The sequence below is a fragment of the Sebastes umbrosus genome, chromosome 11, assembly GCF_015220745.1.
Source record: "Sebastes umbrosus isolate fSebUmb1 chromosome 11, fSebUmb1.pri, whole genome shotgun sequence".
Classification (NCBI taxonomy): Eukaryota; Metazoa; Chordata; class Actinopteri; order Perciformes; family Sebastidae; genus Sebastes; species Sebastes umbrosus.
Genome location: NC_051279.1, coordinates 34,826,860 through 34,840,252, shown reverse-complemented (window position 1 = coordinate 34,840,252; position 13,393 = coordinate 34,826,860). Strand labels below are relative to the sequence as shown.

Sequence of the window (13,393 nt, the reverse complement as noted above, 5' to 3'; positions counted from 1 at the left end):
AAAGTGTGAAAGATATTGACAGATTCAAACTTCCTGGAGCAATAACTCATAACTGGAACATTGTTAAAACACCAACGAGGGCTCTTTCTAACCGTGGTAAGGTAGACAACGAGCTACAACCTCATTTAAATCACAACAAGCCGTCCTCTGAGCAGGACACATAGCATCGGTCTCTATGTGCAGCCGGCTGTGAGACGAGTGGTCAGGGACCGTCCACAAAGTGCAACGCTGAAAAGAGATGCTATAAAATATCAATAACTTCACTGTTATACAGTGTAGTATCATCAAAATTACTTCACACATCAATGGTTTCTTCATAGCTGTACTACAACACTTAGTTTGAAAAAATATACTTTTTTCATAATTGTGGTGAATTTTTAATGGGAAAAATATTCAATAACTTCAGTAGTATACAGTGTGGTACCATCAAAATGTCTTCACACATTAATGTTCACATTCTGGTTATACTACAATAAAATGTGATTTTGTACAATTTTGGGTTATTTTTATTGGGAAAAATATTCAATAACTTCACATAGAGACCAATATTATGTGTCCTACTCAGAGGACAGCTCGTTGTGATTTAAATGAGGTTGTAGCTCGTTGTCTACCTTACTACGGTTAGAACGAGCCCTCGTTGGTGTTTTAACAACGTTTCAGTTATGAGTTATTGATCTAGGAAGTTTGAATATGTCAATATCTTTCACACTTTACCAAAGTCAATGACTTGGCTGTTAGGAATGACTGGAGGAAGTGCACTATGAAGGAACTTGTGCCCTCTAGTTACGAACTCGAGGGAACGAGTTAATGACATTTTCTCCTGGGGGTCTAGGGGGGCTCTGTAGAATAGTTCACCCAATATGGAAACTCAGTCATCTACTTAACTAACCCCTATGTCAGCTATAGGACCACTAGATACAGTCATTTAGCCATTTTAGCCCATTTATGAGAGAACATGTACACTCTGCATATCCCAAGCATTCCACAGTAGGGCTACAACTAATGGCTAAATGTTTTTTGTATTACCTATTAATCTGTCAATTATTTTTTTGATAACTTTTGAATTTATAAAATGTCAGAAAATTGGGGAAAATGGTCCTTATAGTTTTCTGAAGCTGTTTTCTGTAGTTCCAGTTAGTTTCTAGCAGTCCAAAATGCAATGATAATTCATTTACAAAAACACTAAGATGAGGACTGAATTGATTATAGGGATGCTAATTTTGAAATATTTTCTTAACCGATAACTGACCCTCGTTAACAGATTATTAACCATAAACCGATAAGATTTGTGCCTCGCATGCAGCAGTGCGCCAGCTGCAGTGTATGAGCACAACAGACAACTGAGTCCCCGGTTCACCGTGCGGGAGTGTTAATTTAGCAGATAGATAACTTAGATGCTGCGTGTAGTGTCGCGGACATGCAGCCACTTTCCCAGTAAAAGTCTCCACCACACATTTAGTTTAGTTTAGCAGATTGTCAGCTGTGTGCTACGTTAGCAGCTGTAGCTCTGCTGGTAGCTTCATGCTCGCCGTAGTCACACACATACGGTCTGTTAGCGCGGCAAAACTTCAGCGAGTTTCCAACAGGCCGTGTGTGTGTTGTTGGTGGCGTTCTAGCTGTGAACGTAGGTGTAGCAGTGTGTGTACACTTTATTTGTCGCTGAATAAATGCTACGAGGCTACAACTCCTCCGCTAAAGCGAGCTATAGACCCGAGCCAACTTCCTGTATCTGTAACTCTGGCATAGACTGTATTAACATTTCTTTTAACCGTTTTAACCGATAGCGTTAATCGGTTAAAATGCTTAATGTTGGTTAACGGTTAAACGGTTAATTATTAACATCCTTAATTGATTAGCTGACTAATCATAACAACACTATACACCAGTATCGTCAATTGACTGTAAGGTAACAGGCAAATATTGATAATCGATTAATGAAGTCATTTATGGAGCATGTTTTACTTGTTCTAGCTTCTCCAAGCTCAAAGGATTAGCTTCTTTTCTCTGTTTTATATCATTGTAAACTGAATAGACGTGAAGATGTCACCTCTGGCTCTGGGAAACTGACATTTTTCACAGTTTTCTGGCATTTTATAGACTAAACAATTACTCAACAAGCCACATATACTGTATATAGACCGGTTAATCAATAATGAGAATAAAAGTCAGTTGAAGTATGCATCTCTGAATGTGAATCTGAAACTGTAAAATCTCTGTAAACACTATGGTCACAATTCTTTACAAAATAAATTCAAGGTATACTTTTCAGTAATGTTTATTCGATTTGTTGTTGGTGATGTGAAAAAAAGCCCCGTGATATATCATTCTGATTTAAAAAAAATATGTATTGGCCTTCAGAGGGGCTGCACGGTGGTGCATTGGCTAGCACTGCCGCCTCAAAGTTAGAGGGTCGCAGGTTCGAATCCGGCCCTTGGGGCCATTCTGTGTGGACTTAGCATGTTCTCCCTGTGTTGGCGTGGGTTTTTTTCCGGTTCTCCGGTTTCCTCCCACAGTCCAAAGACATGCAGGTTAAGTTCATTGTTGACTCTAAATGTCCCGTAGGTGTGAATGGTTCTTGGGGACAGCTGTCACTCAGAGGGTAGAGCAGGTCGTCCACCGATCGGAAGGTCGGTGGTTTGATACCCGGCTGCTCCGGATCACATGTGTTCCGATGTGTGAGCGAGACACTGAACCCCAAATTGCTCCCAAAGGCATAGCCATCGGTGTGTGAATGACTCCTACTATGCCTCCTCGTGGCAGCCCACGGTAACTGGGGTTTTGCGACCCTCGGCTGAATTAGTAGGAGATCTCGGAGCTGCAGTGGTCCCTAGAGGTGTTCCACCAACCACTGCCCCATTGCCACGTGGGTAAACCTTGGGAGGTACGATGGCTAGGGGAGTAAACCCTGATCACAAATCTGCAGTTGGGGACAGGCACAGGCGGAGTCCAGTAGACCGGACAATCGGCAGTCCCCTGCAGCTCCATCCAGATGAAGGTCGTCACGAGTTTCTCATGCCACTGGAAGTCTGTCTGGTGGAGTCAAGATGGTGGGAGTGAGGACTGCGCACCCACACCCTCACCCTAATCCTCTCCCTGCGCAAGCCCCTTGCTCCAACCCCCCTAAAGCCCTGTGGCGATATGGAATGGTGGCAGGCACAGGCCAAGGATGTGGCTGGGAGTGCCTAGCCAAACCATGCACGCAGGCGGCAATGGAGTGATGGTCGCCGAGATACGGGATGGAGCAGCGTGTCTCCTCGGCAGCTTCCATTGCGTCTGAGCAGCCCCACACTGCTCACCCTGAATGGGGAAGGACCTAGAAAAGGTGGTCTGAAAATTGTCTGCTCCTCCTACTCCGGACGGTAAACCGCAACCGTCGGAGCATCCCTTTACTGCGGTCGAAAAACAAAGAAAATTAACTTGCACGTTGCTTCGTGGAACGTTCGCACGCCCTTGGATATGGCTGTAACACCTGACAGACCCCACCGCAGAACAGCACTTGTGGCTCTCGAGCTTGCTAAGTACAAAATTGACATTGCAGCACTTAGCGAGACCAGGCTACATGGAGAGGACTCCCTGACAGAAGTCGGTGCAGGTTACACTTTCTTCTGGAAAGGGGTCCCCGAAGGCACACATCGCCTCCATGGTGTGGGTTTTGCATCCCTGACTCCCCTATCGGCATCAATGAACGACTGATGACGTGGCGCATTCCCCTTACAAAGGGACGCTCTGCCACCCTCATCAGTGCCTATGCACCGACCTTGGATGCAGAACACAATGTCAAAGAGGACTTTTGCAGAAGTCTTGACTCCATCATCCAGAAAACCCCAGCTACAGATAAGCTCATACTTATGGGAGACTTTAATGCCAGAGTGGGCACAGAGCATCATGTATGGAGTAAGATCCTAGGCCAGCATGGAGTGGGGAAAATGAATAACAACGGGCTACGGCTCCTCTCCCTCTGCGCGGAACATCGCCTGGTCATTACCAACACCACCTTCCAGATGAAGAACAGGCTTAAAACCACCTGGCAACACCCCCGCTCAAAACACTGGCACCTCCTGGATTACATCATCGTCCGCCAAAAGGACAGACAGGACGTTCTCATCACCCGCGTCATGCGCGGGGCTGAATGCTGGACTGACCACCTTATGGTCAGATCCAAACTCCGTATGGGTATTCAACCACGTCGCCCAAAGACCATCCCAATCAGAAAACTAAACTGCACAGCACTCAACAAACCCCGACACTATAGGCAACCTCCGACAAGTCCTTGCAAGAAACCTCAACCAAGTTCCAGAGGACCCCACTGATTGGTCAGCTCTGCGCACAGCCATCCACGCTGTAGCCTCGGAAGCACTTGGCCTGTCAAGGAAACGTCATCAGGACTGGTTTGACAACAACTCCACAGAAATAAAATCACTCCTCAAAGCAAAGCATGAAGCCCACATAGCTCTCCTGGCAAACCCTGGATCCTCCACTCTGAAAGCCACTTTTACCAAAGCAAGAGCTACAACCCAGCATGCGCTCCGGACCATGGAAGATGCATGGTGGATGCAGAGGGCACAAGAAATCCAAAAGTTTGCAGACTGCAACAACACCCAGGGCTTCTATGATGCCATCAAAGCCATATATGGCCCCAGGAAGCAGACCATCGCCCCTGTCCGATCAGCAAACGGGAACACTCTTCTCAAGGACCGCCATGATATTCTTGGCCGCTGGGCGGATCATTTTGAGACCCTCCTCAACCACAGAAACCCTGTTGATCTCCATATCCTCAATAAACTCCCAGACCTTCCACCAATCCTCCCTCTTGACACTCCACCACAGTTCTCTGAAACTCGTAAAGCCATTGAAAGCCTAAAGAACAACAAAAGTGCAGGACCTGATGGCATCCCAGCAGAGATCCTCAAACATGGGGGGTTCCTCCTCACACGCCGCCTACATCTCCTGATCATAAACATCTGGAAGTCTGATATAGTCCCTCAGGATTGGAAGGACGCTAACATTGTGGTCATCTACAAACAGAAGGGCGACAGAGCCATCTGTGGGAACAGCCGCGGAATCTCTCTCCTCTCCACCGCAGGGAATGTGCTGGCAAAGATCATGCTCAATAGGCTGGTGGAGTACATTTCGGAAAGTGCTCTCCCAGAAACGCAATGTGGCTTTCGGAAGACCAGATCCACTACTGACATGATCTTTGTTTTATGGCAGATGCTGGAGAAGAGCAGAGAACAACGCAAGGACCTGTACATAGCCTTCATCGACCTCAGCAAAGCCTTTGACACCATAAACCGTGAGTTGCTCTGGAAACAGCTCTCAAAACTTGGGGTACCACCCAAGTTTCTTTCCATCCTGCAGCAACTGCATGATGGGATGCAAGCCAGAGTTCTCACAGGAGGACTCCAGTCAGAGCCCTTCAAGGTCAACACTGGGGTGAAACAGGGCTGTGTCTTGGCACCGGTCCTGTTCAATCTCCTCCTCTCAGCCACTACCCACCTCTTCCACCATACCCTGGGACACAGAGATGGAGTTCACCTGGAGCACCGCCTTGATGGAAGTCTATTCAACATCTGACGGCTCCAGGCCTACACAAAGACAAAGACATGCCAAATCCATGACCTCCAATACGCATGACTGCGCTGTCTTTGCACATAGCCCAGAGTCCATGCAGCATACCCTTAACACAATCTCCAGCCTATACCAGTCCTTTGGTCTCCAGGTCAATGTTCAAAAAACCAAAGTCATGACACAACTCACTACCCAACCTCCTTCACTCCCTAACTTTCAAATAGGTGGTGTTCCACACCAGTTCACCAGTTCACCTATCTTGGCTCCACAATCTCCTCAGACTGCTCCCTTGACACTGAAATAAACAGTCGCATCAACAAAGCCTCATCAGCCTTTGGGCGACTCCGTAGAAGGGTATTCTAGAGGGTATTCCTAGAGTCTCCAAAAGTAGAATGGGAGCAAGAGCCTTCAGCTATCAAGCTCCTCTTCTCTGGAACCAGCTCCCAGTTTCAGTCCGGGAGGCAGACACCGTCTCTACATTTAAGAGTAGGCTAAAGACTTTCCTCTTTGATAACGCTTATACTTAAGCTGCTATAGGCCTAGACTGCCAGGGGACTTCCTATGACACACTTAGCTCCCCTCTTCTTCTGTATATACTCATGTCCCATGTCCATGTTGTTACTAACTTCATTCCTTCCCGGGAGTCCTTGTGCCTCCTTGTCTCGAAGCTAACCGTGGAGCGGGATCACACCTGGAGCGAGGTCATACCTGGAGCGGGATCACACCGGGAACGAGGTTATACCTGGATCTTGGTGGTCTCCGGTATTGTGGCTGCATCTGCTACCGCGTCCGGTGCCTGCTTGACACCAACTGCTACCATCATTAATTAACTACGTCTGTACAAGGGACTACCAATGCTAACGAGGGATTACCAACACTTAGTGACAATGTGGCAGCCTGGAGAATAACACTTCTCGGTCACTACCAAAGACATCAAGAACTCCCAGCAACCACTATTGGTTTTATGTTATCAGTCCTACTTGTATTAGCTATTACAGCTGCTAGACTACTATTGTGGCTGCTTCTATCTATCTATCTATCTATCTATCTATCTATCTATCTATCTATCTATCTATCTATCCCCCCATCCGGTCTCGGCAGATGGCCGCCCGCCCTGCGCCCGGTTCTGCTCCAGGTTTCTTCCCAGTAATCGGGGAGTTTTTCCTGGCCACAGTGCGCTTGGTGGATACTGTTGGGTCTCTAAACTATGGTGTACAGTCATAGACCTGCTCTATATATAAAGCGTCTTGAGATAACTTCTGTTGTGATTTGACGCTATACAAAAATAAATTGAATTGAATTGAATTATTCCAAAACAAAAACCTAAAGATCAGTACCAAGGTGGCTGTTTACAACGCGGTATGTGCCTCTACTCTGCTCTATGGGGCAGAAACATGGACCCCATACAGACGGCATATCAAAAACTTGGAGGCCTTCCACATTCGATGCCTCCAAAAAATCCTTGGCCTCTCTTGGGAAGATCGGGTGCCTCACACAGAGATCCTTTCCATGACCAACTCCATCTGCATGGAAGCAGCACTAGCAAAAAAACATCTCCGCTGGATAGGGCATACTATCCGCATGCCTGACCACCGCTTGCCCCGCCAAGCCCTCTATGGGCAAATCAGCAACGCAAAACGGGCTGCTGGCGGACAAAAGAGGCGCTACAAGGACTACACTAAAGACCTCCTCAAGCGCTGCAACATAAACCCCACCCATCTGTAACATCTGGCACTTGATAGGTCAGCCTGGCAGGTCACCTGTGCCAGAGCGACCGAACAAATACACCACACCACCCAACAGAGGAGGACCGAAAGGCGTGCCCAACGACACCAGCGGGCAGCCGGCATTACAACAACATCTGGGCTCCCTTGCCCCATCTGCGGGCGAGTGTGTGGCTCACGCATCGACCTCCACAGCCACATGAAGTGGCACCAGCGCCAACGACGCTGAACCCCCTCCCCCACTCCCCAACCCCCTGGAGCAATCGTCATCATCGGACACGATGGACAGCTAAGGAGGAGAATGAGTATTTAGATTAGATCCTAATCTAAATGGGCAAAGTTGGAATCTTAGCAGCCTCTGCCATCAGTGTATGAATGTGTGTGTGTGTGTGTGAATGGGTTAATGCTGACATGTAGTGGAAAGAGATTTGAGTGATTACCCGATATCAGCTGGGATCAGCTCCAGCCCCCCCGCGACCCTGAATAGGATAAGGTGTTGCGGATAATGAATGAATGTATTGGCCCTCAGAATATATTGTCGATCAAGCTTTCTTTACCTTAAACATGTTTTTACTGCATTTCTTTACTGCAATTTCTTGTTACTTATTGGCCGACATGTATGCTGATGCATCTATGTTATACTGAATATAATACATAGGCTGATTTATTAACTTCTCCAAGTTATTGGCCGGGCTTATGTTCAACTCTTCTCTCAGCAATTTATTACAAAAATTATTAAAGGTTCTTCTCACCTAGACAGGGTCTGAAATTAGCACCCGCCAACAAATGGGGGTAAATCGGATGAAATCGTCAGGCCATCCGCCACTTTGGCAGAAAGGGAAGATGATGGGGATGAGAATAAGAAGGGATCCTAGTTGTCCGATTCCTTGGCATGTCATGCCTCCGTGACTACCGATTGCTCTTTGATGCTTTCCGACAGTTACGTATGCACAATGACGCATACGCAAGCCATATCATGTTTCAGATTGTTGGGTGCCGGAGACATGGCGGAGACAAAAAAAAGTGCTCAGAAGCGTGGCGCTACTACTGCTAAACCTGAGGGAACGCACTCTGTTTTCTCCCTGATAATGCGACACTGTGAACAACAAATCTGTGTAGAGATCAGCAGGAGGAGAGTTAGTAACGTTAGCTGTTAGCAGCCGTTAGCAGCACAGTCCTGCTTGGATAAATAACGGAGCTACAAACGTTAACGGAGGTGCCATTGAGTTAATATTATGAGGCGTTCAAACTCTACTCATTAAAATGACCATTGGGTGAAGGTAAATTACAACGTTATCATGATGTGTTCAAATGTAATCTCGTAAAATTAAGCTTTTGGTGAGAAAAGTTGTTTTGAAGGAGATGTTTTCACAGTAATACAAAATAGATAATAGAGATAGAATTATGACCTGTTTAACCTCCTAACACTAGCTCTAAACAGTTTATAATACATCATAAAAAGTATTGAGGAAAATATTTTTTTTAATCAAAGCAAATATTTAAATAATATTTAAAAGTACAGTACCCTCCCACCCCCCATAAATAGGCCTCTCCCAGAAGCTACGGTGTAATTCCAACACTGTAATTTACCATGCATATAATGTTTTTTATGTAAAATATATCGGACATTGAATGACATCAGATCTAGAATGTTATTTCTTCATTTAGAGCAGAGATTTTAAAAGTGGCAGACAAAAGAAATACTTGCCTGCCACAGTGGCAGGAAGTGAGAAAAGTTAATTTCAGACCCTGCTCCTAGGTGTACCCTTGCTGTCAGGACCTTGTAAAACCAGCCATCATTTATTAGCTCCCAAACAGAGTAAAATGTCTCCAATCAACCTATGCTGCTTGATTTGTCTGTCTTCTAAGCAGACTACACTAGCTCCAAAAGCATTTACCTTATTCTTCATTCTCTACTTTGATAACCCCCAGTCTGTGTGTTTCTGTGTCTTTAGGGACTTTATAGAAAGTGACTTTGAAAGTCCTGTCTTCACTTCTGGGGCATTTGACAGTGTTAAAACCACGACGATAACACTTGTCTTAAGTTCCATTTATATGGCTTCATAAATTTTAAGTGCTGCTCCGAGTTGTGTGCTGTTCCCTCACTCTTCAGTATTCATATTTGAGCTGCAGCGTTCGAGCCTCGTTACCCATGGATTATGTCTCGCCTGGGAGAAGGCCCTTGTTTTAATTACAGACTTTAACCTGGTGAATTTGATTTCATCTCCTGATTCCTCAGTATGCCCCACAGCCCCAGGGGGAAAAGCCTTTCTCTCTCTTCCATGCTCATCCTTCATTCTACCTCCAACGCTTAGAGAACAAAGGCATATATTATGCAAATAGACCCCAGCCTCATCTCTGTATTACAGACGAGTATTTCACCACTGAAGGCTTTCCGAGCCATCGGTTGAGACTGAAAAATCCAGTATGAGAGTTGAAAGCATAGCGAAGTGGTAATTAGTTTAGGAAAGTGCTGTGCAGTGTGGGATGAAGTCTTATTTTCTCTCTCAGCCCTTCAAGGATCGCTGTGAGTGGTTCTATGAGCATCTGCTGGCTGGCCAGCCCGACTCAGACATGGTTCATCGTCCGGTCAACGAGAACGACATCCTGCTCATCCACAGAGGTACAAAAGCTCCTCACAAACAGACGAAGTGTGTAGTGGTGAGAAGATGTAAATTGCACTCCAATGTAATGTTGCCTGACTGTCTTAATGGCTGTGTAAAGGAAATTCTGAGATTTATTTCTAAACATTTATTTTATAAATGTTGGAAAATTATTACTGAAAACATGTGAAAGACTGTGAACGTTGTGGTACTGTATTGTGGAGTTAGACCGTTTAACTGTTTTTTTTGCCAGTTTTGTGTTCAGGATTTTTTAGGCAGAGCTGAAATCATGGCTCGATGACAGACTGGAGTCATCCCTATCATACCTCCAACTTTCATGATTGTTTTTGTATTGTATTGTATTTTTCTGATTATAATCCATCCCATGTCCTATGTTTATTTATTCTTTTTCTGTAAACTTGTAAAAAATTAATAATCTATGAGTATGGAGTACCATGGCCACGAATGTCTTTGAGACTACCAGGACCACAAAAGTAAGCACTTTGTCCACGGTCTCAGTGGCAATGTCCGGGCGTAGGGCGCTGTAAAGCTCGCGGCCGCGAATCCGCGGGCCACCCTTGCCCCGAGCTTTTCCAAGCCGACCGACCGCCTCGGATGAAATGCGCCCGGTGGGGGCCAGCCAGCACCGGGGAAAAGGTCCCACGAGGAGATCCTTCCACACCGAGCAGCTGTCCCCAACCCACCGAGTTGAATCCCCTGGGCAGACTGCGCGTCGGGGGCTGTTACCTCACACCGTCCACAGGCTGAGCCTCGATCAGAAGGACTCAGGCCCCCGAGCGACACCGGGCAAGCGGTCATCCATACGCCACATTTCCCCAATCCGCCCGTCGGACGGCGATTCCGCACTGGGCTCTTCCCTCTTCGCTCGCCACTTCTGAGGGAATCCTGAATGCCTGCACCTTCCCCACTTGTGGGTGTGGTTTCAGCCATGGATGTATAAAGAGAGGTTTCAGGTTTCAGGTTTCAGCGCCTTCAGCGACACGCCCCAAGCGTCTCAGAGCAGAGAATACTGCAGATTTTTCCATGATTTTGAAAGCTCGGAGAAAAAAAGTTTGGAAATTAGTGTTTTATGGATTATTTCTCTGTTGTTCCAATGCTAATTGGCATTGTATTTTACATAGTTGGGAAGCCTGTTTATTTACCTTCACAATGATGTCCAACTTGTAAGGATCATGTATTTATGGGATGAGCAGCACAGCTGATTATGTGGGTAGCACTCAAGTAAAATTTGCCAAAATGCTCAGCCAATGGTAAACAGTGTATTCTCCTGTTGGTATTGACTCTTGTTTTGAGTTGTTTGGTGGATTGGATGATTGAACTCTCTATCAGTAACAAGGAACAAACAAGACATATTGATTCATTTAATACACCGTCAGGAGCCTCAGTAGCGGTGGAAGATCCATATGCAGCCACAACAGCCTGGCACCTCCTCCTCATGCTGGTCACCAACCTGGTCACACGTTGCTGTGGGATGGCGTTCCATTCCTCAACCAGGATTGGTTGCAGGTCAGCCAGCGTGGTTGTGTTGGTCACTCTAACACGTACAGCACGCCCAAGCTGATCCCACAAGTGTTCAATTGGGTTGAGGTGTGGACTCTTGGCAGGCCGTTCCATTCTCTCTACTCCCACATTTTGGAGGTAGTCTGTGATAACCCTGGCTCTGTGGGGGCAAGCGTTGTCATCTTGGAGGATGAAGTTAGGTCCCAGATTGTGGAGATATGGGATCGCCACTGGCTGCAGAATCTCATCCCGATATCTCACTGCATTGAGATGGCCTTCATTGATGACAAGCCTTGTTTTGCCAGTGAGGGAGATGCCAACCCACACCATGACACTGCCCCCACCAAAAGCTGTTACTTGATCGGTGCAACAATCAGCATAGCAGGTGAATACACTGTTTAGCATTGGCAGAGCATTTTGGCAATTTCACTTGGGTGCTCCCCACATAATCAGCTGTGCTGCTCATCCCACAAATGCAGGATCCTTAAAAGTTGGACATCATTGTGAATCCACCAGGTTCTTCCTGTTGCTGTCGAACCCCAGAATCTGCCTCATCCCGTCCATGAAGGCGTCGTCCACTGCAGACAGGAAACAGGAAGGAAGCGATGTGATGAAATCTCTCAAGCTCTTCAGATCTATCAGATGATAAACATCTTGAGATAGATGTTCAACTGTCAGGAGAGAGGGACCGCTGGCAAGCTGCTGCCGCGCCTCCTCAGTGATTTGTTTGTTTATTTGTTTATTTGATTGTTTTGCCTCAACCTGTCTGCTGCATAGTGCTGAGACTGTCTGCTTCTTGGCAGAAGTAGTGCAAGAGTTTGGTTGTTCATGTGTGTTTGGCGCTACTGTGTTTTACTTTACACCCGGTAGCTTGGAGCTAATTTCGTCGGTAAAGGGGCTCACCTGTATGGGACTGTCGGGTCTCCCCTGTGCTTACTGTGGCTGGATTCCCTGATCTGGCACACGCCTGGTCGAAGCTGTCTGCTGTCTATCCTGCCTGCTTTCCTGGGTTCCAAGTGATCCTGTGGTTCACAGCACAGTGTGGTCTCGCCCACTGGCTAACCAGCTAACCTGCTAACCGGCTGCACGTCTCAGCGCCGTGTTTTGGTCTCCTCGCCCGGGTGTAGCCTGCAGCGCTACGGCTACAGCCAACACACTCAACCGCTCCACCTCTACCTGGCTGGCTTCGTAGCCTCATCATCATCATCTGGATTACAAAACTCTTGGATTACAGACAACTCTCCACTTCATCATGTTGGGCATCAAACTCCTCATCTGGATTGCTCTGTGTTTCACCGTCACAAGCGCCACCCTGCCGCTGAAATACTCTGCAACGGAGCTGCTGTCTCTCCGATCCCACTACACGATCCCTCCAGCTCTGCTTCCACATCGGGACATCCTCAAACGACCCAGATACGTGCATCGTGGATCAAGACGGAACTTTCAGTCCACCAAGCACTACAACAACAACAACAACAACAACACAAGCATTCCCTCCTTCTGGTCCACTAAGCCCCGCCCCCCTCGCACTGCCACCCGTCCTGTCAATCATAGTGTGTTGTCCCCCCTGCACAAAGCAGCCACCTATGCACCACTGGTCTGTTTAAAACTGGCTCTTTTTAACATTAGATCCCTCACTAGCAAGGGTCTGCTGATTAATGAATTTATTATGGACAACAAACTGGACTTCTTATGCCTCACTGAGACCTGGCAACAGCTAGATGATTTCTCCCAGCTCAATGAAGCTGTCCCACCTGGCTTTAATTACACCAGCAAACCCCGTGCTTCAGGGAGGGGGGGCGGTCTTGCTGTACTTTATCGTGACAGCATTAAAGTCTGTACAGTCACCGTCCCCCCTCATTCCACCTTTGAATGCTTAGCCATACAACTCACAGGCTCCACACCCATCATCATTATCACCATCTACAGACCCCCAAAGCCCTCTGCCCTCTTTATCACTGAACTGTCAGCATTATT

The 13,393-nt window shown here is 46.8% G+C and overlaps 1 protein-coding gene across 3 annotated transcripts in view; it reads left to right on the top strand.

Moving 5' to 3' along the window:
- hace1 (HECT domain and ankyrin repeat containing E3 ubiquitin protein ligase 1) overlaps positions 1 to 13,393 on the top strand; it is a 76,475-nt gene that overhangs the window by 39,700 nt on the left and 23,382 nt on the right. For all 3 annotated transcript variants that reach the window (XM_037784187.1, XM_037784186.1, XM_037784188.1), the window contains one exon: positions 9,804 to 9,915. In XM_037784187.1, coding sequence (XP_037640115.1) covers positions 9,804 to 9,915 — 112 coding nt within the window. The remainder of the gene's footprint in view (positions 1 to 9,803; positions 9,916 to 13,393) is intronic.